Source organism: Lipophrys pholis (assembly GCF_963383615.2).
Source record: "Lipophrys pholis genome assembly, chromosome: 3".
NCBI classification, from domain to species: domain Eukaryota; kingdom Metazoa; phylum Chordata; class Actinopteri; order Blenniiformes; family Blenniidae; genus Lipophrys; species Lipophrys pholis.
This window is the reverse complement of record NC_137627.1, coordinates 10,044,312-10,072,311: the sequence shown is the minus strand read 5'-3', so window position 1 is coordinate 10,072,311 and position 28,000 is coordinate 10,044,312. Positions and strand designations below refer to the sequence as shown.

The following is a 28,000-nucleotide window of genomic DNA, read 5'->3' as shown; positions in this document are numbered from 1 at the left end:
CAGACTGTTGCTCATGCTTTGTACCAGTAGGCATAAAACCACTCAAAATCAAAAAAGAAATCCTCTGAAACATAAAGTCCACTTCCTGTGTGGAAGTGAGATGAGAGAACACACACATTAACATCCTTTCCATCTCTTCTCGCATCCACACTCTCACTCCCTCTCTCTCTCTCTCTCTCTCTCTCTCTCTTTTCCTCACACATGCACAGACAGACCCCCCTCTCACACAGGAGTAGATAGAGAGCGGTGAAGAGCAGGAGCTGGGTGGCAGAAGGGGAAGCAGGAGGGCTGTTGCTGATTGAACAAAGCCAGGAAAGGAGTGCGCAGTCCTGGGGAGAGGAGCAGCTATGAAATGCCTCAAAGGGAGCCTGGCAGCTACTCCTGCAGAGACCTGAAGGTAAGCCTCGTGCACCGCTGACAGAGGGGAAGGAAAAAAGAAAAGCAGTGGAAGAGGCAGCGAGAGGAAGGCGGAAAAGAGGAGAGGGGAGGTTTTTAAAGCCGTTGATGCATGATACGACCGTGGCACCACATTCAAAAGCTGCCCCCTCTCAATTTGACTGTGGATGGCATCGCAAGCTGCATTAGCATTATGCGTTTGAGTCAGAAATCCCATCTGGAGTGGCTCGCCAAGTCAGAAGTGTGCATCACTTGAGGAGAGATCAAAACTATGAGAGCTAGGTCCGTACAAACACAAAACTGATGACAAATAGGAAGAGGAGATACGAGAGCAATAAGAAGAGAGTGTCAATGTACAGAGAGGCTTGATCCCCCCCCCCCCCCCCCCCCCACCTATCTGCTCCAACCTTTATCATCACATCTCGCCTCCTTCATCTTATGTCACTGCAGAGATACATAGATCATCACCATGCATCTCTTTGCCCTCATGGCGGGGGCAGGGTAATCAGAAAGGCAATGAATTTCTCTGACGCAAGCAGAGAAAAGCCTGTCAACACTCCTGCTGTTTGTGCCTACTCGGGCGCCTTGCTGTAGTTGTGTCAGTGCAATGCAGGAGTTTTACAAGCGCAGCACTGGGAAAAAATCTAAAGTGAGCGTACCTCACTGTGTGTGTGTTACTGCGTGTGTGTTACTGCGTGTGTTACTGCGTGTGTGTGTGTGTTACTGCGTGTGTGTGTGCGTGTGTGTGTGTGTGTGTGTGTGTGTGTGTGTCTGTGTGTGTGTGTGTGTGTGTGTAGGAGAGGGTACTTCTACTACAGGCACAGCGCAGCATGCTTTCACGCTTGCATGTTTTTATACATTGAACAGGAGCTGGAGATGAAGCGACAGATATGGGGTAGTGATAGCTGTTGGCAGTGTTTTCATGAATATTGTAGACTACAACAAAAGCATTGAGAGGAAAATCATTTATATTGATTCCCTTGAAACAGTCTCCCTGGCCCGGAGGATTAGCTGTCGGTGGCTTTAATGTCTCATGTAGAGCACTTCCTCTCCTCCTGTAGCTTAAGTTTTACTGGACTTCGCAGATACGCGTCTTAGGAGTTGTCGCTGTAAAACTTTGATGACAATGCAGCGGGCTTAGCAGCTACATTAATCGAGCGCAGCTTCCCAACAGCTTGCGTCCATCCTTGGTACTGTCATCAGGGGACGTCAAGATCAGCGTCGAAGCCGCTGCGTGGACATCATTTTTTTAATGTGTGCTCCTGGACACAAGTTAGAAAGATAACTACCGTGCAAGCCACATGTGCACTCATCATTAACCACAGCTTTATGTCTCAAACCCAGAGCCGCTGGAGCGAAAGGGAAAGCCCTGTCTCTCAGTGTGACTTGTTAATGCGTGCTTTGAAACGAAACCCACCCACTTCCCCTCGTCGAAGCAACTTTTATTACCACCTTCACTGACTGCTCTCACAGCTGGCTGAACCTTGATTAGCTATTTTAAAGGTATATCAGAAACTACAGAGAGATAATGCCTTTTGATAGCTGGCCTTCTGACCTTTATCATCGACACTATCATTGTGGCAGTAAATCATGGCCACGCACCTCACACTTCTCCTCCTGCGCCGCTATCACCCATGCCCTGATCTCTGTAACACGTGGACAAAAGAGGGCAAAGAGGCCAATGTAATGCTCAGCTGGATCTAAAGGAGACTCTAAAAAGAAAAGACACTGTGAATAATTAATTACATCTGTTTATTTAGTCAAGACTGTGTGTCTTTAGGGGATCTTGGGAAATGCTCTGTTCTTCAAGCAGATCCACACTCTAATACTGCAGCGGCGCATTTGTGTCAAGAGCTTAGCCAGGCGTGAAGCTTTTTTTTTTTTCCCTCCCCTTTTTTTTTGTATTTAGTGCCCTGGAAAATGTGTGAGTGCATATCAGATTATTGTATGAAAAAAAATAAATAAAAAATTATTTTGATAGACCTATATGCAGTCGCCTATTTATGCAGCACTGCTGAATTAGTTCTCTGTATATTCCCCTTACAGCTCTAGTGTGTACACTTGAAAAATAAATGTGCATAATTAAAAACTTAAAGCCTTGCACTTGTGAATTGCATATGAAGACAGTGGAGTCTTGTAGTATTTGCATGAAATACATTCTGTACATAACATTTCCCACACAATCTGGTCTTTCTCTGAGGGAGATTGCTCTGTTTCCAGCCACATAAATCTGTAGCCAATGCAAATTGGTGTGCATCTTCTGTGTCTTTAAAGTGTCACCTAGGACGCTTATGTGCCAGATTTATGGTACAGCTCACTCATTCATACGGACACAACTTCACAATGTGTGTACTGTATTCCCGTCACACATAAAGTGAATACAGTATTTAGAGCTGCTGTTTCAGCATCCAAACCACTCACGTTCTGTTTGGTAGAGCGATGCTTTAGGGACCCCAACCCCCCCTTTTGTTTTCCAGTTGTCTTGTTTGTTCAGTGCTGCAAGATCTGCAGAAATGGACATTAAATTATAGATATGTTTCCACATACATTCAGGGTCTCTGCTCGTAGATAAGAGATAAGGACAGAAAATGTGGTTTTCCGGCTCCTGGGCGTTTTGTACAGCTGTAAAATGATTATACATGTAAAAAAAAAAAAAAATGGCTGTTTGTTTCAGGTCACCTTGCTCCCAGCATCTGTCAGTGTGTTCATATGCAACAGTGATCATTCTGCTGTTCAGGTGGTTGGGAGGGACAAAACACCTGTGTGTGTGTGTGTGTGTGTGTGTGTGTGTGTGTGTGTGTGTGTGTGTGTGTGTGTGTGTGTGTGTGTGTGTGTGTGTGTGTGTGTGTGTGTGTGTGTGTGTGTGTGTGTGTGTGTGTGTGTGTGTGTGTGTGTGTGTGTGTGTGTGTGTGTGATTGATCTGATTAAAAGTTTAGATGCAATTAACCCATCTACACTGCAGAACGAAGTCAAGCAGTCAATTTCTCGCATCCCGGGTGTGGCGCGGCACGTTTCCAGCTGTGTGGCGTTGCTTTGCGTCGTCCCGGAGCCCACTTGCATGAAGTACAATCCTGCCAACTGCATACAAATGAGGCACAGGGGTCATGAAACTTTGGTAAAAGGTCTAAACTAGCTGTGGAGGAACCAAAACGAGGACAGATTCAGCAGCTGAACACGTCAAACGTTTTTAAAAATACTTTTGGCTGAACTGTTACAGTGATACAAGTTCAAGTTTGTGACCGAGGCCACCATCTTGGTGTAGTTCGAATGCCAGAAGTAGACAGCCCCCAAGTGACACATCTCCTCTTGGAAACTGTCAACAAGTCTGGGCCACATTAATGTGGACAAATGTTTGTTTTGAAAAAAAAGAGACTTTTTTTGTTAACTGCCTCTTAAAAAAAACTCATACTGGTTGTTTGAGCTCTTATCTGTCAGAAGGAGGTTATGTGGAATGAATGTGGGAGTTACAGCTGCTCCTTCTCCTGCTTCTACTGGTTTAGCCACTGGGATTCAACCAGCGTTTATTGGTACTATTCATTGGAGCCTCTGCAGACATAGTCAGATATATGTTGACATTTCATGTTTTGCCCATTAGTATTCTGGTCAGGCAAGCGAAACTGAGTTATGCAGAATTTATTTTGTTACAGGGAATTCTCCATTCACATAGTGTATGTACTGGCAAGCACCACACACTTTCCATGCAGACTGCTTATGTATTTTTTACTTCATCAAACATAATGACATCTTCACTACATTCAACACGCAGTGATTTATAATGGATTGGGTCATATTTATTTGTGTAATCCAATGTTCAATGCAAGGCAGTGTGTGAACATGCACATATATTTTGTTCTGAACGTATATAATGAAGGATAATAAAAAATTATCATTAGGATTCCAGAGGACCAACACACCCCACCTCTTATGTCGTGCTGCCAGCAACAACTAGTTTTCAAACAATTAATCCTTCCACTAATTGTTTCGACCGATCGAAATGACTGATTAAAAACAAAAATCAAGCGGTTGATACCTTATTTGTGTTCGGTTTATTTTGAATACAACTCAAGGGCCAAAACATAAAATGTCACCTGTACCTACAAATGTAAACAATTAAGTATTGCCAAATGTACCAAATTAAGCTAAATACATAAGTAAATAAATAAATGTTTATAAAAATAGATACTGTATAGCAATAAAAAACTAAATCTATACCAATAAAATAAGCTACCTTTCTTTAAACATTATTGCTAAATAGTCTACGTAACCTGATTATATTCCAAAGACAGTCATTGTTCTTCTGAAGACTTACTTTAAAGTATAGACTATCTTGCCCATTCATTAATAATCGCATACTTATATTCAGTGGAGTCGTGGTCACTGGAGCAGTGGGTCTACGCCCAAAGAACAGTGGCATGTAAAACAATGCTTATCAGTGAAAATCCATTCATAGTATTTGCATAACATATATAACTTTTGATATAATTTAGCATTTACCAATACTTTGTAATGACCCGCCTTACTCTGTCTCTGATTGGCTCGTTGGCCTTCATGCTGCACAGTAAACATCAACATGAACCAATTAGATCAGTGAATGCAGTGAGTACGAGCCAATCAGAGGCAGAGTAGGGTGGGTCATGAGCTTCATCATCCTGTCAGGAAAATTAAATAAATTCCACTAGTGGATGCTGCTGAGTCGTCCATCAGCGGGGATTTGGAAGTGGGTGTACGCAATGTTGACTGAAAAATAAGTGGATATACGCCATTGTACAGACGACTCTTTTGTCACCAGTTGGCCTGAGGTACTCCTATACTTTCGACACTTTTGGTCTCATATTGGACTAGAAGTTGCTTTGTCCCGAGTCACCTCCTGGTTTAACCCGCAGCGCGAGCACAGCGCACAGAGTGGTGTGGGTGAGAATTACTTGAAAGTAGGTGAGCCATTTGAGACAGGAGACCAAAAACGAATAGGCGGTCTATTAGTAAAATGATGAGTCAACTAAAAAAAAAATGCCAATGATGAATTTTCATCACTATTCACGGCAGCTCTACTCTTCTGCAACTGGGGTGATGTTTTTTTTTTCTGAGAAGTTATGTCCACATCAATAGAACGAGAGCCTCGATCACCCAGAGAAAACACACCCTGTTCCATTTGCAGTTCATCAGCAAAAACCGAAACCGAATAATAGTGGTAAAGCATTTCAACACATCAATTTATTAGAATGTTTTTACCTCATTTTTGAACATTTTTCTTCAGCTCAAACTTACTTCTCATTTACACAGCTAAGACTCATTCACACCATGTCATCTGGTGCCAGCCGCTGTGCTTTAAGCTCCTTGCTGAAGGACACCTCGACAAGAAAAAAAAAAAAAAAGATGCACTAAGCAGAGGGTGCATTACTCAGCTGCTATGCCAACCACTTGGGTCTGGGAATTTTTTCTTAACATGCAACTGTCAACATCATAATCTCATTTCATTCTGACTTGGTTGTGCTGACAACAGAGAAGGAGGATCCTCAAAGGGACAAGCACGGGGACACAGTGGAGCATGTCGGGAATTCCAATCAAGATCGTTTGACCTTTGGCTTCTCAAAGCATTTCGTTGCGCGCTGCCTGGTTCTGCAGCTCCGCCCCATCCTCCCATCTTCCCCCTCGACTTCCATGTCCTCTGCTGCGAGGCGGAGCGGAGGATTAATGAACCGCATGCAGTATAGTGGGATTAAGTTTCGATGCCTTGGATTTGTACAAACGCATTTGAGTTATAAACAATAACCAGATTAGTTTGTTCTTATGAAGATCTGGGGTGTCGGGGCACATATCCACCCACCCAATGTCAGACATCTCTCTGCATCACATCTCTTTCACGCTTTAGGCCGGCATGTTTGAAGAGGGTGTTATTTGGCTCCAGTAGGTGTTGGGTTTTAATCCCTTCCCCTCCCACTTCAGCAGCAATGTGAAATCTCGCCGCTATCACTGTTTTCTTAAACTCACTTGTCTCAGTGGAAGATAAGATTCCTGAAATGTGCAAGAGCAATCTTTGCGAGAGCAACTGCACTGTTTCCTCAGGACGTGAGCAAAAACAACTGCAAGGAAGACACTAAATGTGGGACAGTAAGAAGGATGTACTCTATATGTGTGTGTGTGTGTGTGTGTGTGTGTGTGTGTGTGTGTGTGTGTGTGTGTGTGTGTGTGTGTGTGTGTGTGTGTGTGTGTGTGTGTGTGTGTGTGTGTGTGTGTGTGTGTGTGTGTGTGTGTGTGTGTGTGTGTGAGCGAGGCAGAGATGGACATATCATTAGGGAAATTGCTTCTCCAGTGTGACTCGAACGTCTCGGTGCAGCAGTGTCACTCCAAGAGAAGGTCATTCATGAGAAGGACACAACTGGATACACTCAGCTCACTATCGGGCATAATGGCCAAATGGTAGAGGGCTGGTAAGTTTGTGTGTGTGTGTGTGTGTGTGTGTGTGTGTGTGTGTGTGTGTGTGTGTGTGTGTGTGTGTGTGTGTGTGTGTGTGTGTGTGTGTGTGTGTGTGTGTGTGTGTGTGTGTGTGTGTGTGTGTTTTGTGTCGTTGCTGGGCCTGGAGCCAAACTAGCTGAGGACGTTTTTAGTCATTTGACCCATCCAACCTCAAAGTGTCATAAGTGAGTGGAGATAGGGAAGAGGCCATGTTATTTTATGGGCCAATCTTAGCCTGGGACATAATCATGACAGGTCCCGTTACCATGACTCAAGGGGAGGAGTGAGAGAGGACGGGAAATCAAGGAAATAGAAAGTTCTAAATGCTTCCATGGCCACGGAGACAGCAGATAAGCTGGAATGACTCTGCCAGTGCAGATATCTATCGCATGTAGAGATTCTGTAAACATAGTTGCTGTTGCGGTACCTCTAATAACTGCTGCGACATATCCCATTTCTTCTTTCTTTCTTTCCTTCCACTCCCAGCAAGGTATTTGATGAACTAACAGAAAACAGCAAGCCGTGACCCCCACACTCTATGGATGAGTGCCTGCCGACGGTCATATTTATATCAGAGGTTACTGCTGAGTTGGCAGGATGGTGCTGTCATTTGTAACCCTGTCATAACGGGAGCCGGATCATAACCTATAATTTTGAAAAAAAAAAAAAAAAAAAAAAAAAAAGCACTCTTGTCAAGCAAAAGTTTAGTCTGCAGACAAATACATTTGAAATTTGACAAGAAAATTGAAACTTTAATATTTAGCCACATGTGGGTTATATATCTGGGGGATATTTATATATATATAGGAACACACACATACATACATGTATTTTATATTCTGAAAATCGCAATTCACTACAAGCTAGGCTCAGGGTGAGAATTATAGCCCTGCCACAGGTTACAAAGTAGAAAATGGCACATTTTGCTCAGCTCTGTCGAGATGACTGTCTACAGCATGCTGTGTCAGCAAATAAGGAAATATATACGGCAGAGATCCCCGTAGGAAGAAAGTTTCCTTTTTTACTTGGCTTAAAGCACAACAGATGAGTGCACTTGTTATCAGGACACAAACACAATTCAGCCAAAGCATCCTGTCACTCTCCCGGTAACAAGATAAATGCTTGTTACCCTCTTAAAGCGTGGAGATAAAACACCCCAGCTGGTATCCATGTTCGAACACCTCTCGTTTTGGGCTTGTTGAACCTGCGACTGCGAACAGACACTGCAATTACAGCCGAGCTGAAAATACACACAGGTCTGGAGTTCAGAAATCTCCAGGGAGGCATGTTTAATTCATGAGAGATCCTAAAATGAGTCAGAAAGCGAGACCTCACAACCTCTGTAATATATTCAGCAAGGTTGTTTTTTTTTTGCGAGAGCTTTGTGTGTGTGTCCCGTGCCTCTGCTCCTCCATCTGTCCGTCTTTTTCCTGCTCGGATGCCTGTCACGTCACTCTGCCCTTTGCTTTGGACCATCAATGTCAACACCAGATTCCTGTGTGGATCTGGTCGGTGACGTGGTCCTCTCACTCCTCCACGCTCTCCTTTGCATTCCCTCTCCTCGCTTGTCACAGATCAAATAGAGTAGCATCAAAGACAGATGACAAAGAAATGTCAGATGTCGTTAAGGTCAGGAACCAAAAGTAATTTACCCTTGTTTCCTTTGCTTGGTTAGTTACAAAGCTCTGTATATCCCCCTGTTCTTCCAGTAAATTAAAAGTAGTTGATTTACAAACAACGCCCATGGGCTCTGTAAGTTAATTGCCTCTCGTGGAGCTCTGGAAGTGTTGTAACATTGCTGCTAAAATTAGCGCTTTATCTAAGTCCCCTTCATACACACATCCATCGTGAGCACTCCTTCATAACCACAGCAATAGCCTTTATTAAATCTCACATCATTCAGCAGACACTGAAAGTATTCCCTTTCTACTTCTTCTGTCACTTTGGCCTTCACACGACTGATGTTTAAAAATATCTGTTTCAGTAGAAGAAGAAGAAAAGGAAAAAAAAAAAAAAAGTATTTAAATTCACATCCTGCTGTAGTGCACCGTCAGCCCATCACCTCGTTTCACCGATTGAGCTAAAAACAACCACAAAGACGATATGTAAAGTCACTTTATATCAGAGCAGATGTAAAGTGTAAACCTCACTGTTCTATTGGGAGGACAGCGTGGCCAAGGTGGAACATTGAGTGCAGTGCGTTTGCGTGAGGGGAATTGTGTGTCTGTACGTGTGTGTGCATGTGGGCACACGTAGAAGACACAACTGGCCAGCCTGGCAATGAAGCAGCATGCTCTTTGGGAAAATGACATCATTAAAAACGCTGCAGCTGAGCCTGCTTCGCCGTGCAGGCAAATTAGCCGACAGCGAACACTGGGTCATCGCATGTAATGTCAACTAGTCCTTTAGTCGGGCCCAAGCGTTTTGTTTTGCCAGAGACATTTCCCAAACTCATACCTTAGTCCTGTGTGTGATTCGAGTTAGAAAACAAGAAGTCTGCATTCTGTGTTTAACTAAAAAAAAAAAAAAGAGCTTTCTAACTACAAAAACCTGAGGTATTACCATGGAAGAATCAATATGAGGATATTCTGGAAAGTTACTGAGTTGCGTGGATATTGTTAGAAACACTTGGAAAACACAGTGTCAGTAAATATTTACACACCCTCAGCGCCAACACTTTCCATCTTGGCAATGTGTTATGTTCATTAACAAGACTCGCAGTCTACAATCGGGATAATTGCTCCGTCAGGCTGTACTTAAAGCACAATGTTGCTCCGAGCGTAATGTGTATACTCACATTATTACAACATATGGATGTCAGGCAGGTGCGATACCAGGGTGGCCTTTGCATTTTAAAATTGGATAATTAACATGAAGGAGAGCTGCAGCTTATAAGGAATGTCATTAGTATTGAGACTCACAGGACAAATTATCTGACAAAAGTGGCATAATAGTGGTGAGTTGTTTGTTTGTTTTTTAACTCATCACCCATAGAGGGGCATGGATGTCTTTACAAAAGTCTTCTAATACTTGTACATATATTGCATAAAAGGTTAAAAAAAACAACAACAAAAAAAACTTGCAGAGGTGCTAGAGAAAACCGCTCAGTCAGCATAAATGGTCTTCTGAATTCATTTCAGTACGGATTATGGCCTGAGAGGATGGCCTAGACAAAGCTTTGAAACATATATATTTTTAAATACTCAGTCTTGAATTCATTATGGGGGTTTTCTTTATGGATTTTGTTCCAACAGTTGGTATGGTATTGACATAGTAGAAGATTCTGAGTGAACACAATTCTTCCTTGTATGAAACCTACAGACAAACTCAACAGTCTTTGATTGGTGGAAATGCAGCACTGCGTATACATAGATACAGTACCAATCAGAATCGGAATAAAAAGGCAGAAGCTATTGTTGTTACATTAAAGATCATGGTTATAGTCAATCCCATGTACTATAAACTTTAGGTTTAATGAATGAAAATGCTCTAAATTTCACACATTTAAAACAATTATGAGAACTATGAGAAGTCTAATGCAACTGACTTTGAAACAGGCCATTATGGATCTTGCTCTTGTATCAGTTAACCGTCTTTTGTCAGGTTTACTTCTATTGTGGCGTCTGTCATGGGTTTTCTGGATAACCTGAAATGCTTACTCTTGAAATGCACTACTCCTTAGTGTATTCAATTTATCTTATAAATTGAGCTGTGGTGCTGTGAATTTCTTTATTTGACCATTTTAAAGCGCTCTTCACAACCTTGCTATACCGGTACATTAATTATTCCAATACTCAATTTCTGGCACATTGTGGAAAAATTAATGAACATTAATGTCACAGATCCCACTAAACTGAGGCGAAAGACATAAATCAGATTAGCAAATTAGTCATTGGTGCAGACAAATGAGTCTTTACAGTAGTTTGATTTTATCATTAGTTTATTTAACCTATCATTAGCTTTTTACTCAAGGTGATTGAATTTTTGGCAACATAAATCATTGAAGAATTATGATTTATGCATGTGTATGACGATGGATTTCCACATTTAATTTTCTGCAGAAATTCAAACGCGCCCAACAATAATGACAATAACATGTCACACCATGCGCTGCCCATGTTGAAAACTAAACCCGGAATACCCACAGCTGTTTTGAGTTTTAATTCTGATCTCAGAGGGTGGGTGTTTTACAAACTGAATGCCTCACTGTCCTAAGTTTCCAGGCAACTGGAATCAGTGTGTTTAATTTCAATCTCCCTTCTTCTCGACAAGAAATGAATGACAATGAACTCCTATACTGCTACTTAATGTGAGAATGTATATTTATGGGGCAAAATATGACAATTCCAAAATATACAATGAAATATTGACTCTACATCCGACTTTACTAGAATACATATTATCAATGGATTATTGGCAGATGCCAAATATGATGGAAACACAGAATGATGAGCAATTTCATTAGACCCGAATATTATTTTCGTAATTAGTTCTTGTGTGTCTGCTAACAACTACAAAACAAAATGACAAAGCAATGTTGTTTCTTTAAATTAAAGGGTAATGATGATGTTATGGCCACTTCCTGAACACGTGTTTCTCCCTCGATAAGCCAAAATGCACAAAATCTTTACCGGGTCGAAATATTACAACCAGTACAAGTGACCTGCTAAAGCTCATAGCGTAACTGCTCCACACGGTTTAGGTGAGTTTTGATTACACCAGTGAGCAAATATTGACACATTGACATATCGGAGCAATTTCAATGGCAGGTGGAAAAGGCTGTGCTTTGGGGATATGTTGTACATCAGCACGTTATTGCTAGAGTAGACACATGTTTCAAAGACGGCTAAAAGAATCAACCACTCAACGGACAAAGGTTGCAAGGTCTGGCAGCCTATATTGTCACTTATGGTTGTGAGTTTTTTGGGTTGTTTTTTTTTCCTGGTATGAACTAAAGAGTGTTCTAATACTGCAAATGTCTGCAAAAATTCCACTGTTATTTTGGCCATTCTGTCTACCAGTGTCATATAAGGCTTGTTTTTTTTTTTTTTTTTTAAATAGAATTGAGGATTTAAAATTAATTAATTGCATTTTGACTGTAGCAAGTGATCCCAAAAGGGACTTTTTCAATTTAAAAACATGCAGAGGCTTGTACTCTTTAATTTTATTAAGCTAAAATATTTACTGCTGGCTGTAAAGACGCCACTTTGCCTGACCACACAGCCAGTACATTCTCCAGCTCTCTCACTCCACTCATTCATCACCACACTCCAGCTCCCTCAAACACCTCCTCTACAGCCCCTCTACCAAACCAGCGTTTGGACCCAGTGCTACCATTGTAGAGAACATTCAACATTCTGTTTCAATTAATAAGAGGGCATGTCATTGAATGCGTTGGACATTATAGGGTCGCTACAGTATGATTGGTATGCCAGGCTCTCAAAGGAATGGAGTGTACAAGTAAATAATAATTGAATGTATTATGAATGAAAATGATTGTGTTAAAGTTGCATCCCTATTCTATCTATTGTCTATCTATCTATCTATCGAATTTTTTCATATCGTACATTAAAAGTTGGGATCTGTTTTAATGGCTGATGCACTTTCCAATATTTTGCAGGTGAGCTTCAGCTGAGGATGGCAGGAGATTCCAGAGTCCTGATGGACCACAACATGGAGATAGGCGTTACGCCTGAACAGGTACAAAGTCTTCTATTTTAACAAACAGTGCTATTTAGCATGGAATTAGTAAAAACCTGATATGAGTCCAAGGTATTGTGATGGTGGTCAAAAGAAACACAGATGCAGGGGTTAGAAACCCTGAAGACACCCGTACCACAGTGGGCATGCCCCCACATAACCATTGGCACACAGTCGAAGGCCCTCTCCGTATGAATATTGTTTAAAATGAGTCGTCCCAAATGGGAGCAGCTTTGCGCTCAGTCCCAGACAGAGCATATCAGATGACGTAACAGTCACGGGGAAGCACCATGATTCATCTTCAACAGAGGACCTCTGCAGCTGAAAGTCCAATGCCAGGGGCCTTTATGCATTAAGTAAACTCTCATTAGTGTTTGAAATTCATTCTTTTTTTTGTGATGGATTGCAAATTAAAAAATGTATCTCGCCTGCTACTGTGTTTAAGTGCTTTCCACACATAGGGTTGGAGTTGTAGACTTATAATATATAAAATAATCAGGAACAAAGACATACAGTAGATCCTTTAAGTAAAAAAGACAAACAAATAGAGCCACTTCTTTTCCAGTTCTTTCACTTCTTGTGAGTAAGGAGGTCTCAACAAGTTTGTTTTATCAATCAGATTAATTTCAAAATAAATTTTTGTATTCATAAGAAACAAAATGAAAAGGTAGACATAGTTTTTAATTGCAAATACAAGGAGTTTATTAAAACTACAAACTCAAAGTGCAAACTATAAAGTATATATTGTGGGGTAGGGAGGGGTGAAAATAAATCAAAAGTAATGAGATCTCCTTAGCTTATAGTCTGTTTTTATTTTACATCTAGTTACGGACCTGTGGTAGAAGGGGTGCAGTTTGAGACCCCTGTTGTACATACGGTATGCTCTCTATGTCTCCATATCTATGGATAGAAGCTGATTCTTCCCTACAGCAAATTGCGCCCTACAAAGTGGAGCCAGATTTGCTTCAGTACTTCAGAAAAAATATTCAACTCTAGTTTGTTAGCAGTCGAAACAATAAGGAAAAGACATCACACTCCTTTCCTGTGAAAAACGGTGAGATTGCACTTGTTACCTGTCCTAATTCCCCAGCTGATTGGAGCTTACATGGCCCACTCAAGCCTGACCAGAAAGGCTCAATGAGACAAATCCCCCACCACTTACAAATGTCATGCGGAGACAGCAAATGAATTTGTTTATGGCCCATCACCCTCGGGGATTATATCGACTACAAAGGCCAAAGATTGGGCAGCGCTCCTTGTGACAGCTTCATCTATCACTCAATTAGCTCAGCACAAAGTGTGTAAATAGATCATTTGAGAATTGTATTGTCGCAATTACCGACAAATAAATACAATTTATCCGTTTACAGTTGCAGTTACTGGTGAAAAAGTTTGAAAGGTTTAACTTCAAAGAGAGTTGGACTGGCAGGGCTTGTGATCTATATGTGAACCAATATCCTCGAGGATAGTTTGTAATAAGAAGTCCATTGACATTTAGTGAATGCACTGTCATCAAGTCACTAATTGCAAAGCAGGTCAATAAGAATTGTCTTTCACCTTCTCTTTGTCAAAATGTTCCTTAAGTAAGGATCACTTTGAATCGATATCTGAAAAGTCTGTGCCCTACGTGCAGACCTGAGTAAGTGCAACTATTCACAGGACAGCAGTGAAACAGCAGCTGACATCTCAGTAAAAATACCTTTACTGAACTTGACAAACAGATTCTATTTTCCAGGCTCCACAGCTGAAGGTACTGCGAGGACATAGTCGACACCAAGACTGGGTCCTTCTTGACCCATCTGTGAGAGTGATCGTCTTTGTGACGGAGCTGGGCAGCAACCAGTGCAAACACAATGCAATGCAGCTTTTCTAGGATCGGGAGCATGACTCCAGAGATAAACGGTTCACAGATGTTCGAATAAAAGGGAGACATGTTCGATTTTTCTTTCTTTTTTTCTGCTGCATTTCAATTATCAACTGGAAATGGAAAGTGTCCGGCCGTTGCTGTTGTCCTTGGATTATTTGAATGATGCTTTACAACTTGCACCGGATGTATGTTTCTCTTTACAGTATAAACGTAAATGTGTCGGCCTCAGAAGAGGCCAATGACTTTAAACAATTTTACATTTGCAGATTGTTAGACATCCTGTTTTCACAACCTTGAATGGAATCAAATATGCAGTACACTAATAATATACTGCAAGTTTGTAAAGCATTCAACGATTTCAATCAAGTAAATGTATTCATATTTAGTAGAGTAGAGTAGTACACATCCAAAAAAGAACTCAGTAGAAATGGAGTAAAACCTACTTTTGTAAATTAGGATTCATTTTGAAACTTCAAATATATTCTGAGTGACCTCAATGATGTCATTATATTTCCATCAGTGTGCAATTTGCAGATTGAATAAAACCACAAAATGAGGTTGGAACTCCCATAACAAATAACACAAAAAAGCAAATTAACCCAAAAATGATTTAATGAAAAAACATTATTCAAACTTCGTAGACAGACAGCTCTGAATATGTGAGTATGTTCTTCCAACTACAAGGTCGTATGGGCCCAGTTTACCAGGAATCACCATGAAGCCTGCTAAATTACAAGCTCAAGCGAGTACATTACGCACACTACAGTTTGCATGTTTTCTGAGGGTGAGCCACGGAGAAGAACACGAGTGCAAACGGGAGTATTTAAACGAAGATCTTGCTTGCATTAGCTTCTGTTTTCACAGAAACATTCTGCTGAAAGAAGTGTTTCAATGTTTGTTCGCTTGCATTCACACTGGAGAGAGTGGATGTAGCACTGAGTCCGTACAAGCACAACAATGTGATAACTGAGGAGTTGGGCATGCCGGGAGAGAAAATTTGATATTTTGCACATCTATCAGACACAATCCTTGGAAAATCCGTGTTTTAATACATGCAACACTATAGTATATCAGGCACTTTGTGAGTAACGATGAATTGTAAGTAAACATAAACATGAGTGGCTGCAGCAGAAATGTTATTCTACTTAGTGCAAAGAAGAATCAGTCAGTAATTGTTGTTGATATCAAAGTGTTATCCCTACGCACATCTGTAGAGGAGAGCCTGCTACCTCTAGAGAGTGTACGTGCAGCCCATTAACTGTCTGGCTTCATCTGATTGGTCACACGGAGTCAGGTGATGGAGCTTCTGTGAGAAGTCTCTCCACCGGAGCAAAATAATGAATTTACAACAATAAATTTCCTTTCAGAATTAAAAGCAGCATGAAGCACGGTGTAACAGAGTGAAAATCTTTTTTTTTTTTTCTGTAGAATTGAACTCGGTTAAAAGTGTGACGCATGAAAACTACTTTTATAAGTACAGTTTAAAAAAACTTAAGTAAACACAACAAAATGTAAATTACCACATTACTATACAACTCTGCATTTTAGAGAGGGGGGATTAAGCCATAGTTGGCCTTGCCAACTTCCCTTCATAGCGCTTTGGGTGTCCCCGACTCTCCATGTAAATGGGGGAGAAAACCACGTTTCTGAAACGCTGCATCAAAGGTGGGAGCAAATAGTTCTACTGCACATACAGGAGTAGATGGACAATAACAACTACGACAGTCTCCAGAGTATTCCACCTGGGATAGGTTTCCGCTTCCTATCCGAAGACGGCATATCATCTCCTGCTCTCATCTCATCATCTCGCTTTTTTTTTTTCTTTTTTTTTTTATCATTCCTATATGGATCTATTAGTGAGAGATGGAGGATCTCCTCCCATTCAGGCCTGTTCGTGCTCTGTGGTGTGAAAGTGGAGGGGAAGCACAGGACAGGGAGAAAGGCATGGTAAAGCTGTGGAGCCAGAACGACTCCCTGGACCCAGGCCAACACAGACAAAGACCTAGTTGTCCTTGTGTTCTCATCGTGTCCTTATGCGTTATTTCTTATTTGCCCTGTACATACACATACACAAAGTGGCGCCCACAATGTCATTGTTAAGCAGCACTGGGAAGCGACTTTTTATAACCGTTCCCTAATTTGATTTTCCTCTTCAACAGCAGCACAGAGCAGCAAATTTTTTTTTTTGAACCTCAAGGAAAATCACATTAAAAAACATGGTAATACAGACAGCCTCTACTACAAACTGAGTGTAGTTGTAAGGGAAATATTAACTGAAAGAAATCGGTGGGGGCTGGATAAAATACACCCATGTGGAGAGCTGTAATTGCGGATGGTTTCTTTCATTCTGTCTTTGCATGCCCACTCACTTACACCTTCCTTTCCCTCACTGCAGACCGTCTCTTTTTTATCTTTCCTTTTCAACATAGGTGAAGAAGCTTCCCAAACACCTGAGGGAGGCTCAGATCTCGACGGAGCGCACCCATTTGATCTCTGACCCGGCAAAGAAGCCACGACAGCGATACGTGCAGAAGGATGGAAAGTGCAACGTTCACCATGGAAATGTGCAAGAGACCTACCGTTACCTCAGTGACTTGTTCACAACGCTGGTGGACCTACGCTGGAGGCTTAGTCTTTTTATTTTCACATTGGTCTACGTCGTCAACTGGCTTTTTTTTGGGTTTCTCTGGTGGCTGATTGCACTCATCCGTGGCGATCTGGTGCACGGCGACGAGGAGGGCTGGACCCCATGTGTGGAAAACCTCAACAGTTTTGTGTCAGCCTTCCTCTTCTCGATTGAAACTGAAACCACCATCGGGTACGGTTATCGTGTAATCACAGAAAAGTGTCCTGAGGGTATTATCCTGCTTTTAGTGCAGGCCATCTTGGGTTCCATTGTTAATGCCATGATGGTGGGTTGCATGTTTGTCAAGATCTCACAGCCAAAGAACCGTGCTGAGACCCTCATGTTTTCTCACAAGGCCGTGATATCGGTGCGAGATAACAAGCTGTGCCTGATGTTTCGGGTGGGGGACCTGAGGAACTCTCACATTGTGGAGGCGTCAATCAGAGCAAAGCTGATCCGCTCACAGCAGACCAAGGAGGGGGAGTTCATCCCACTCAACCAGACTGACATCAACATCGGTTTTGACACAGGAGACGACCGACTATTCTTGGTGTCGCCGCTCATCATTTCTCATGAGATTAACGAGAAAAGCCCCTTCTGGGAGATGTCTATGGCGCAAATCGAGAAGGAGGAGTTTGAGATCGTGGTTATCCTTGAGGGCATGGTGGAGGCTACAGGTATGAAGGGATTGGGTGGGGTGGAGTGGTGGGTCTGGATAGGAGGATGGATGGATGGATGGATTACACGTTAAGAGGGAGAGAGAAAGGAAATGTTTGATGCATGAAGTAAGCTGAGGGTCAGCGATAAATGGATGGAAACTCACAAGAGCCTTGCATGGAAAGATACATTGCCAAAGGGTGTGAGTACCTGTAAGTGCTGCCTATTGAAAAGGCTGTAATGGATGGAAAGAAAAAGAGACTAACTGATTTTAAGTGAGACATAAATAAAATGAAAAAACTTTACCGTGAGTAAAGTATTGGTTTTAATATATATATTCTTTGTTTTAACTAATTATATATAGACTAGTTGATAAATATCATTTTAATGAAGCTGTTGGTTAATCTGGTTAAACTTACAACTGTAGTTCAATTTCATCATCACACTTGTCAATATTTGTTATTTCATCAGAGGCACACCACTGAAAGGGAAGTGTCTGTGTTCTCACTGAAGCCCGCATTTCCGCTGTTGCTACTTCAAGGTTATGTCTTTGATATCGTGTATTTCCAAATGACTGACGTGTAGCTGCCCACACCGCTGGTCTGTGTTTTGGGGTAAAGGCTGAAGCAGCCCCGGAAAGTGCTCCAGGCTGGTTACGTTTACGAGGCTGACATGGCTAGGTGTTTCTGTAAAGTTCCACAGGGCCTCCGAGTGTAGACAAAGCTGCTGGGGGAAACAGTTCAACCTTCATGAACTGTGAACTGAATAACCTTTTTTTTTGGTGTGTGTGTGTGTGTGTGTGTGTGTGTGTGTGTGTGTGTGTGTGTGTGTGTGTGTGTGTGTGTGTGTGTGTGTGTGTGTGTGTGTGTGTGTGTGTGTGTGTGTGTGTGTATAGTTGATAGACCACTGATGATTGTTAATTTGCTACTCTAATCATTTTGCGTGTGATAGTGGCTTGATTGGGTTTTGTTTACATCCCTGTGCCACATTGTCAAATGGTCTTTACTCAAAGAAGTAATATGAAGTCTTCATTTCAAATCCAATGTATTATGCATGCTACTAATTTACTTTATTGGCTTTCATCACATAAGTACATAAGAGACATTGGTTGATTAGGACCTGCTAGTCTCATGGGCATATAGTTGTATTGATTAAAAAATAAATAAAAACACACACACACACACACACACACACACGGACACACACGGACACACACAGCGCAAACATCCCAAGCAGACATGGCATTGCATTTATCCCACCAATTCTGCTCCACTTTATTTATTTATTTAATTACTATGCTTTGTTTTTTTCCTCCAAAGCACCAACAGTCATCTTGCTTCCTGCTCACGCTGCTGGATAGTTGACTCAGGCATTAAATCACCTTTCGCTTCACCGGCAGAGAGTATGGCATCATGCAGGGTTATGCCGTCACTGCCCTTGACCGCGAGGCAACAAACTAATCTACCCAGCCGCGAGCACTTCCCCCACTTCCTCCCCTTCTTGTCTTCAACCTAATGAGAAATATCAACCAAAAAAAAAAAACAGGCACACATACACACTCACAAGCATATTAAAGTCATTTGACATTATGACATGTCACCCCTTTTGCCCTTTGACTAATTACATCTCCATTTGACAAAAAGAGCAAATTTGGGACGACATAAAAATATATTCCCTCACATTCAGAGAAACGTCACAAAACTACACAACATTGATACTGTTAAATATTTTTTCTTGAAGGTTCAATATACATAGCTGTTCTATAACTAATATAAAGTTATAGCTTCAAAGCAAATCTGCAGTAAATTGGTTAAACAATTAGTTTTGGTATGTAAAAATGAAATTTGATCAAACGGAAAATCTAGAAATATTAACCCACTACTCATTTCATTTCTGGACTATCTTGGATTTGACATCAAGCAATATCCGATCTGATTGGACAGAGAAGATTGAACAGAGCCGCGATAGTACTATGAATACCACTGCGATTATTGAATAAATTATCTATAGTCTCATGAGTTGCGTGCAGTTGTGCATTTTGGAAGTGACAGATAAGTGGGTGGTGAAGTGGCTCCATTGCCTCCCCAGCCATCGCTCGTTCGCGGCATTGACAGCCAGGCTGTGGTTTGCAGCACGATTGTGAGTCAGGCTCTGAAAATCGCTAACAGCAGCCACTCCTACAGTATCTGAGATGTCAAGTAAAGGAAGACGAGGACTTATCAAAGACCACTCTGCCCACCTACTTCACAATGCAGCGTAATTGCACTAATGAGGATAAATGTAGTAGAACTGAAGCAATACACAACACACTCAATAACAATATCACAGGTATATAAATCACCACAATAAATCGACTGAAATGAGAACATTTATCAGCCATGCAACATAAAATATAGAATAACAACCATACATAATATAAATTCGTATATGTACTTTCTTAAGATCTAAATCAATTTTACTCCATGGTTGCTCTTGAGAAAAATGGTGCATTATGGATACTTGGGATGTTAATTAAAATAAATATGTGTCCTTCCACAAAACTACAAGCTTTTCTGGAACTTTATTTCAGTTGCATCCCACAGATGTGACCTTTCCTGTAGGACAACAAAGAAGTCTTACACATATCTGATTCAAGCAATGAATTGTTTTGCTTTACAAATTCTGAAACTGCTCTTTTATTTGATAGTTTATCTTTTAACTATCCACTGACGTCAAAGAGGATAATTAACAGGGTTTTTTTTTTTCTACAATCAAATCTGTTCAGTGAGTACATTTTCAGCAAGTTATGGAAACTAAAAGAGAAATTCTTTCAACAAATAGACATGGCTGCCGCCTTGCTCAAGGCCACTGCGAGGAATTGAACCTGCAACCTTCCAAATGAAGGACGACCGCTCTACCAACCGGGCCACAGCCGTAACTTCTCTCTAAAATAGCGGAGTTCTAAAATGTTACAGCAAATAAAAAGTCACTTCAATCTGCCAGTTTCTATTGAATTATGGTATTTTTTAAACTGCACAACCTCACTGCGATAGGGATGCAATGTTTGGCATTATGCAGAACTTGGCATAACACCTGTTCATGAATGAAGCTGATTTATGAAGCAATGAGAACGGGCAACAATAAAGCTGAGATAAACTACCAACATGCAGACAGCAGCAGACGCCTCTCATAAAAGGGAAGCTAATGTTTATTTAGGACTGCAAATGCATCACAGCCACTGCGGATACAGGTGAACCGTCAGACATCTTGCATGACGATGTCAGTTGCACTGAAATCAGGATTAATGAGGCATTCGGCCTCCCTTAAGCAGGAAGAAGACGTTGAATCAAAAGCTGACACTAAAGTTTATACCGGCGGGAGAGACGCAGCGGTTTTCATTTACCAAAAAGTAATGATCTCACAGACATTTCTGTAATTGTGATCACATTATTAGTTTTATGTGTTTATTACTTCCAAAAAGGTTTTTTTTTTTTTTTTTTTTTACATTATATGTTTGTAATAAAATCCTACAACTTATTTAGGTGTCATCTGAGATGTTCTTTAAAATGTAAAAAAAAAAAATAAATCTTTGTACAGTATGTGATTAAGCTGCAGTTTTGGAATAATGTGTGAAGTCTCCCACCAACTGGGAGATCGACTTTCGTCCCCAATTTTGATGGACAGTAAAATATTCATGAGATTTTTGGGTTGTTTTTTTTAAATGTCTTTTGTGCTATTTCCCAGAATCAAGACAGTTTCTTGCATCAGTTTTGTCACTGTGTAAACAACAATGCCTGCAGTTGTCTTTTTTCATGCGTTCCAGGAAAATACAAAGGGCAGGTCTCAGGCAGGAGTAGGCAGGAGAAATGTTTTGAGGGAGGGGCTTCCTCTACAACAAAAGCGAATAAGACTGAACTGTATCCGGTCCAAACAGAGGATTCGTTACCAAAACACGAACACTGCGAACAGTCTGGGAGAGAATATTAAAAGGGCCCCACCAACAGAGATCAAATAAAATACAAATGAAATTAAAAAGAATTATGGTTAAAATGTAAAATTATTGTTTGTATATCATGCACAGTGCAGTAGTGTTTGTTTGGATGATATTGTGGAGGATATGTGTATGGATGTTTTATTATTTGTTTTAAATTTCAATAATTTGCCATTTGAAACTGTTTAAGATCACAAATCCCATGTTTTTGCGAGGTCTTGGCAATTTATACTTCATGTCCTCTTTCATCACCCCATCTATCTATCAATCAATCAAATGATCCATAAAGTTATCTATCTTCTATACAACTGCATCTATGTTAAAGGTCACAAGGGTGACAGGTTAGTTTTACCCTACTGATGATGTGTTCATGCAATAGTAATCCTGCTCATACACGCCTTAGATCAATTTACAGTCAACAATAAACCTTGAATTAATGTATTTGGCCCGTGGGAGACCAGAAACTGTCCCAAACATCCAAGCCCAGAGACAAAATCAGCAATATTTTTGTGAGACGAGAGTACGAGCCACCACAACATCGTGCAGCCTCTCTTTTCTCCCTACACTGTCACTCTACATCAAGGAAGAGAAGATGTGCTTCACTCTGGTTTTATTTGGTTTCCCAGGAAAAAAGAAAATGCCAAGAAAGAAAGTCACAACACAATCCCTCAGCATCTGTCCTTCAGACACCCAAATGAGCGGAATCGAGTTCCCAGGGTGTGTATGAGTTTGCAGCTTAGTCAGCACAGGACACGCAAGCAATGGGCGGGACGCCTTGAGGGGGGCGAATGAAAAGTCACAACAAAACACAAGGGCAAAATACAAGTTGTGAAATAAAACGAGAACAAAAGAACAAGACCTTATCACGGTCCTGTTGATGCTTGCACGTACTGCCATAAATCCATTTCACTTTGACATTTACGTCTTTTTTTTTTCTACAACAAATGTACAATAGGTCTCTCTCAATGGGATAGGTCTATAAAAAAAAGAATTCAAAATGGCCTCTTATTATTAACAGGCATTTTTCATCGCAGAATACACACTGGTGTGATTAACAACAGTACTTTAACCTGCCAGCTCAGCTGTAATGGAATAATACATGAATGTATATAATGTGCCGTTAACATTCAGCTGCTTGGCTCCAACCTTGTCACGGCTTCCCTGCCTGCAAGGATGTGTCAAATTCAGCCCGGCCACGATTGGGGAGTGACAACAAACACTCTGCCCCAGGGGAGTTTACAGTCAGGGCCTCAAGGCGGATGCCTGAAATCCCCCCGAAAATAAGCTATGACAGCAGCAACAACGGGAGAAAGCAGCAATTACACCTTGGCATTACGCTTTCTCACAAACCACACGTGTACGGTGTGACTAATAACATTGGTGATAGGCTTTTTCCCCATTGTGTGTGCCAGTGGTCCAACATCACAACCCTGAAAGTGACATGTGTGCGAGCAAAGCAGGCGTTATTAAAGTGTCCTATTTAAATGCACCTGTGTTTGACAAGTGATAATACCCTTTCTGAGAAAAGCGTGTTGCTCACGGGGTCGTGAGCACGCACTCACTTTCAAAGATTTCTCTGGCTCTTGTGTGCGGTTTATCCTGTACGAGTAAATGTGTTTTTTTTGTTGTTTTTTTTTCCCGGGAGAAATCTGTTCTGGGAGCAGTGATTGTTTATGGTGACGCAAAGCCACGTGCAGTTTACGCAACGTAGAAATCCCCAGCTACCGCTTTGTAATGCAAAAAGTCAAGCGGATTCGCATATGATCTCCTTGCTTGCTTATTGTTCCTTGCCGTGTCGCTGCGTCTCTTGCAAATGCAGCGGCAGTAATGACAAACTGCACTTAGGTCAACCGTACGCATACGTATTTGTCGGTAAAAGAATGATCTGAATTCTGTAACCTTTATTTATCGGGCTGGCTCCTGCTGCTCATCCGCCAGCTGTCGAGTCCTGAAGCACATGAACACATCACAACACAAGTATCTCCTACGCACACAGCCGCCTGCAGCTGTAGGTATACAAAACATAAACCATAATTTTTCACAAAAGATGCAAGAGAAAACGGTCTAATCACTGTTTTGGAGCCAAGAGCTTGGCAACAGAATAAAACAGGCACATTAACATACTGCGGTAATATTTGTTTCTGCTTATTGTGGAAAATGGATAGCCTGTCTTCAACTATAAATGTGTCGAGTGAAATAGAAAACATTTGTCCAAAAAATTGGAATGGATCTGTATCATCCATATCTGTGAATTGATTCCGTCCCTTTTTTTTCTACTTTTTGCAGGCCTCTCCCTCAGCAAATAGCAGCAGTTCAAATGTAGCTTTCACAGTCAAAAGAGACCAGACAATTCCCTGTAAAACAGCAAAAACACTGTAGTAGTGAATGTGAATGTTCCTCTTCCTGCAGGACATCTGGAAGTATCAGGACGACTGTGACACAACCTTAACAGAAAAATACAGCCGGGCGCAGCGTCTTTGAAATGCTAATAAGACAAGGCACTATAGATGTTCACAAAGCGGCATAATTTGTTTGGACTGCAAAAACCAAGAACTCAAAAACCAATACATCAAGTGATACGCCAACAACCTTAACAGACACTATAAAGACCCGTCTCATTAGGAAGTGAAAGACGCTATATTGTCTTTGATGATCTCGTCACAGAAATAACAAACATTTCACAAGTTAAATGTGGAATCCAGGCCACTCGTTTCCAGAGGGAAGGCTGAAGATGTGCAAAAAGCCTTTTCCTCTCAGTGAGGCACTGGATCCCAGATCACTGTGAGATCTACATATATTTAACAGCACATGCTTCATCGTATCATATCATACCATGTGTTCACAAATTATGTAACTCAGCTGGATGAGTAAGGTACTAAGAGAAGGGGGGGGGGTTGTAGTCTGCTGTAATCAAGTGATAGAGCCTAATTGGAAGGATGGTTTAAAAAAAAAAAAAAAAAACCCTCCTGTGTCACAGTTGTATTGCTAATTGTAGTAATGCCATAGAACTGTGTGAGCAGGCCATAGTCACATCAGAGACTTGAAGGTGGTGAACGGTAACCAATACTTACACATATAAACATTTCAAAGACGTGGAATAAGTCATACACGACATACTATGCAGGGATGCAGACTTTATCTAATGATATTTCTATTTGTTTACCAACAAGCAATCAGCCGCATGCCTGTCTTCAAGAGCCTCCCTGCTAATTGGCGATCTCACATCCTTAGTGACTGCAAGTGTAATTAATAACAATCTATATGTGCAGACATGAGAGGGCATTTTCCCTCATCAGTCAAGACTGAGACATTTTACGTCTTCCGGCAGCAATCGTTTGAATAAAAAAAAAAAAAAAAGAAAAGACAAAGTGCATGAAGTACTTTTAGTGTTATAAGTTCAACAATTAAAAAAAGAGAAACAGACTTCCTTTTCACAGGACATCAAATAGACAAGACAGACAGAAATGAAGGTTTTCAACAGCCCACATACAACAAACAAAAGAATAAACTGGACAAAACCACAAGCATTAACACTAATGGTTAGTACACAAAACACTTCTAATTTCAGAATCTATAGATATACTAAAAGTCAGTAGTTACAGTATTTACACTACTATTTACAACCAAATGTATCAGAAGTAAATTAAACACTTTCACAAACATGGGCGAGACAAAACTTGTGTGAAAATTACACAAACTGTTAAGCTTCTTTTTCTTCTCTTATTCAGTTTGGCCCATACTGCACATGCTGCGCATGCTGCACATGCTGCACATGCTGCACATGCTGCACATGCTGCACATGCTGCACATGCTGCACATGCTGCACATGCTGCACATGCTGCACATGCTGCACAAAGCCACCAGGGGCGGTCATTCAGTTTTGATACAATCATTATAATCAAGTATTCAAAGTTCTGGAATTCAATACAATAAATATACATACACTATACTCAATCTAGTCAAAGTGGTTTCAATGAAGTTGATGTAACGGTTTGAAATGATTCACATTTAGGTTATTTCAAATATACATTTTGTTGTCTTTATAACCTTGCACGAGAAAGGAAACCAAACAGTTTTGTAACTTTATTGATAACTCCATATAATGCTTTACAGGGACATGAAGCAACAAGAATTGTCAACGCATGTATCATGCAGCTCTATGCTGTATAAGTACAAATTGTGATTGTTAAATTAGTTATTCAGAGATTCACTGCAGTTTAAAAGACAAGATTAATTGTTGGCTCAGAAAAAAAACAAGACAGGCTTTTTTGTTCCTGAAGGTTGTTCAAGACTTCGATGACAGCAAGAATGACAGCAACACAAACAAAACAAAGACGCTTAGGTACATACGACGCGGAACACCACAAACAAAATCGACATACAATATTGCCAAACATCATCAGACTCACATTTCATACTCATTTGAGTCCAACTCATTTCGCTTACCAGTCAGTGCACAGCAACAATGAGGATTCATCTTAAATCATGATAACACAATAAACAAATGTGTTCCATTCATCAAAATGTCAAAACATTCAATTCATTAACATCTTTGCGTTTCGCATAGTTGCAATGGGTTTTGTAGGAGTCATTTTTCATTTGCAATCAGGACTATCAGCACATATTTACTTTCATGTCATCGAACAAAGAAGAACATCACAAAATGTTGACTTCCCAACTGATTATATTCCCACTTTTAGATTGTCTCACTGATCCGTCGTGATCGCAAACTGGGTCAAATAGCATCTCATTTCAATCATGCTTGGAATGAGCACAGTTTAACTTATTCTTTTTGGATTAGTGAATTGAACAATGAATCATACACAGTAAAAAAGTATAAAGCATGAGTAATCTTTCTTGTTATTCTTCTTTATTTGACCTTTATTTATACAGCTAATTTCACTCGGACACAAGTTCTCGTTTTAAATAAAGACGTTTTGTACATGCTGAGTCCGTTTTCTGAGGGTAGTGGTCACATCACTGGGGCTCAACCTCACAATGCTTATTTAAACACCTAATGAGCTCAGGCTTTACTAATCCTGTTAATCCTTTAATTCTGTTGCTGTCCTGATGCGAGTCCATTGCTTTACATAAAAGATTCAACATCAGTCAAGTTGCTGAGTAAATGTGAAGCTATATTTTTAGCGTTTATGTAATTGAGACTTTTTTCTTTCTTTTTTTTTTTTTTTTTTAATCTTTCAAATCAAGGTTTGTTGCAGTGCCGGGCTATGACAGGTCAACAGTGATATTTTACTTTAAGTTGCTCATCAGAGATGATCACTGCTGACATTTCCAGTGGAGATGTGTAACGTAATTTATCAGCCAAGCAGTTATGATGATGGGGGTTGGAGCTTCTTATATGTAGGCATGAATAATTAACCGATGTTGTCCTTGTTTTTCTCCCCTCACTTCTCTCCATTTGTGTGTGTGTGTGTGTCTATGTGTGTGTGTGTGTCTGTGTGGACACAAATGCCTACCCATACCGCGACGACAGGGATGACATGTCAGGCACGAAGCTCCTACCTGGACACAGAGGTGCTTTGGGGTTACCGCTTCACGCCAGTTCTTTCTCTGGAGAAGGGCTTCTACGAGGTTGACTACAACAACTTCCACGACATCTATGAAACCAACACCCCCACCTGCAGCGCCAAGGAGTTGGCTGCGAAGCACCGGGATGGGGCATTGTTGCCCACGCTCTCGCTCCTCAGCCCCGATCCCAAACTGCATACTTTTGACCCCCTGAACCGCCTGTCCAAACAGGATCCACTAAGCCAGGAGGAGGAGGAGGCGTTGGAGAGGGATTCCGGGGGTGACAGAGGAGAGACCAACGGCTCGGCCGCTGCCCTTGAGGATCTGCCCCTCGCTGATGGACTGCCTGACTGATTGGCCACATCAGCTGAAAGACTGAACTCGAGAATACGACAGTAAAAAAAAAAAAGAAAAAAAAAAAATTATAAAAGCTTCATTTAGTCAATGGCCAGCTTGTTCCATTGCAGTTTTGGAGTCAATAAATCCGTCTCCGGCCCGCGACTCATGCAATATTCCTCTACTAGAGTGTCAATCTATAGTATAGATTGGTTTTGTAGACAAGTACAGATACAAAAACACACATGTACAGTATCTATATCTACACTTGCAAGTGGGTGGTTCAGATTGTCTTTTTATAATCGTAACAACCACTTACTGCTATAACTCAGCAGCTCAAGTTATATAATGTAAACTTGAGCTAAAACTGGTAGCCGTGACAGCGTACCATGGGCTTATTATGGATACTCAAATATTCTCATTTTAGAGTGTGTTAAATCAGCTTCATTAGAGCAGAGCCTCATAA

General features: G+C 41.0%; 1 protein-coding gene across 1 annotated transcript; it reads left to right on the top strand.

Annotated features, from left to right (window-relative positions):
* Positions 1-102: 102 nt before the first annotated feature.
* On the top strand, positions 103-27,595 carry kcnj5 (potassium inwardly rectifying channel subfamily J member 5). Its single transcript, XM_080458980.1, has 4 exons — positions 103-397; positions 12,470-12,549; positions 16,846-17,719; positions 27,164-27,595. The coding sequence occupies exons 2-4, from the start codon at positions 12,487-12,489 to the stop codon at positions 27,550-27,552; spliced, it is 1,326 nt and encodes a 441-aa protein (XP_080315106.1). The 5' UTR covers positions 103-397; positions 12,470-12,486; the 3' UTR covers positions 27,553-27,595.
* The last annotated feature ends 405 nt before the right edge of the window (positions 27,596-28,000 follow it).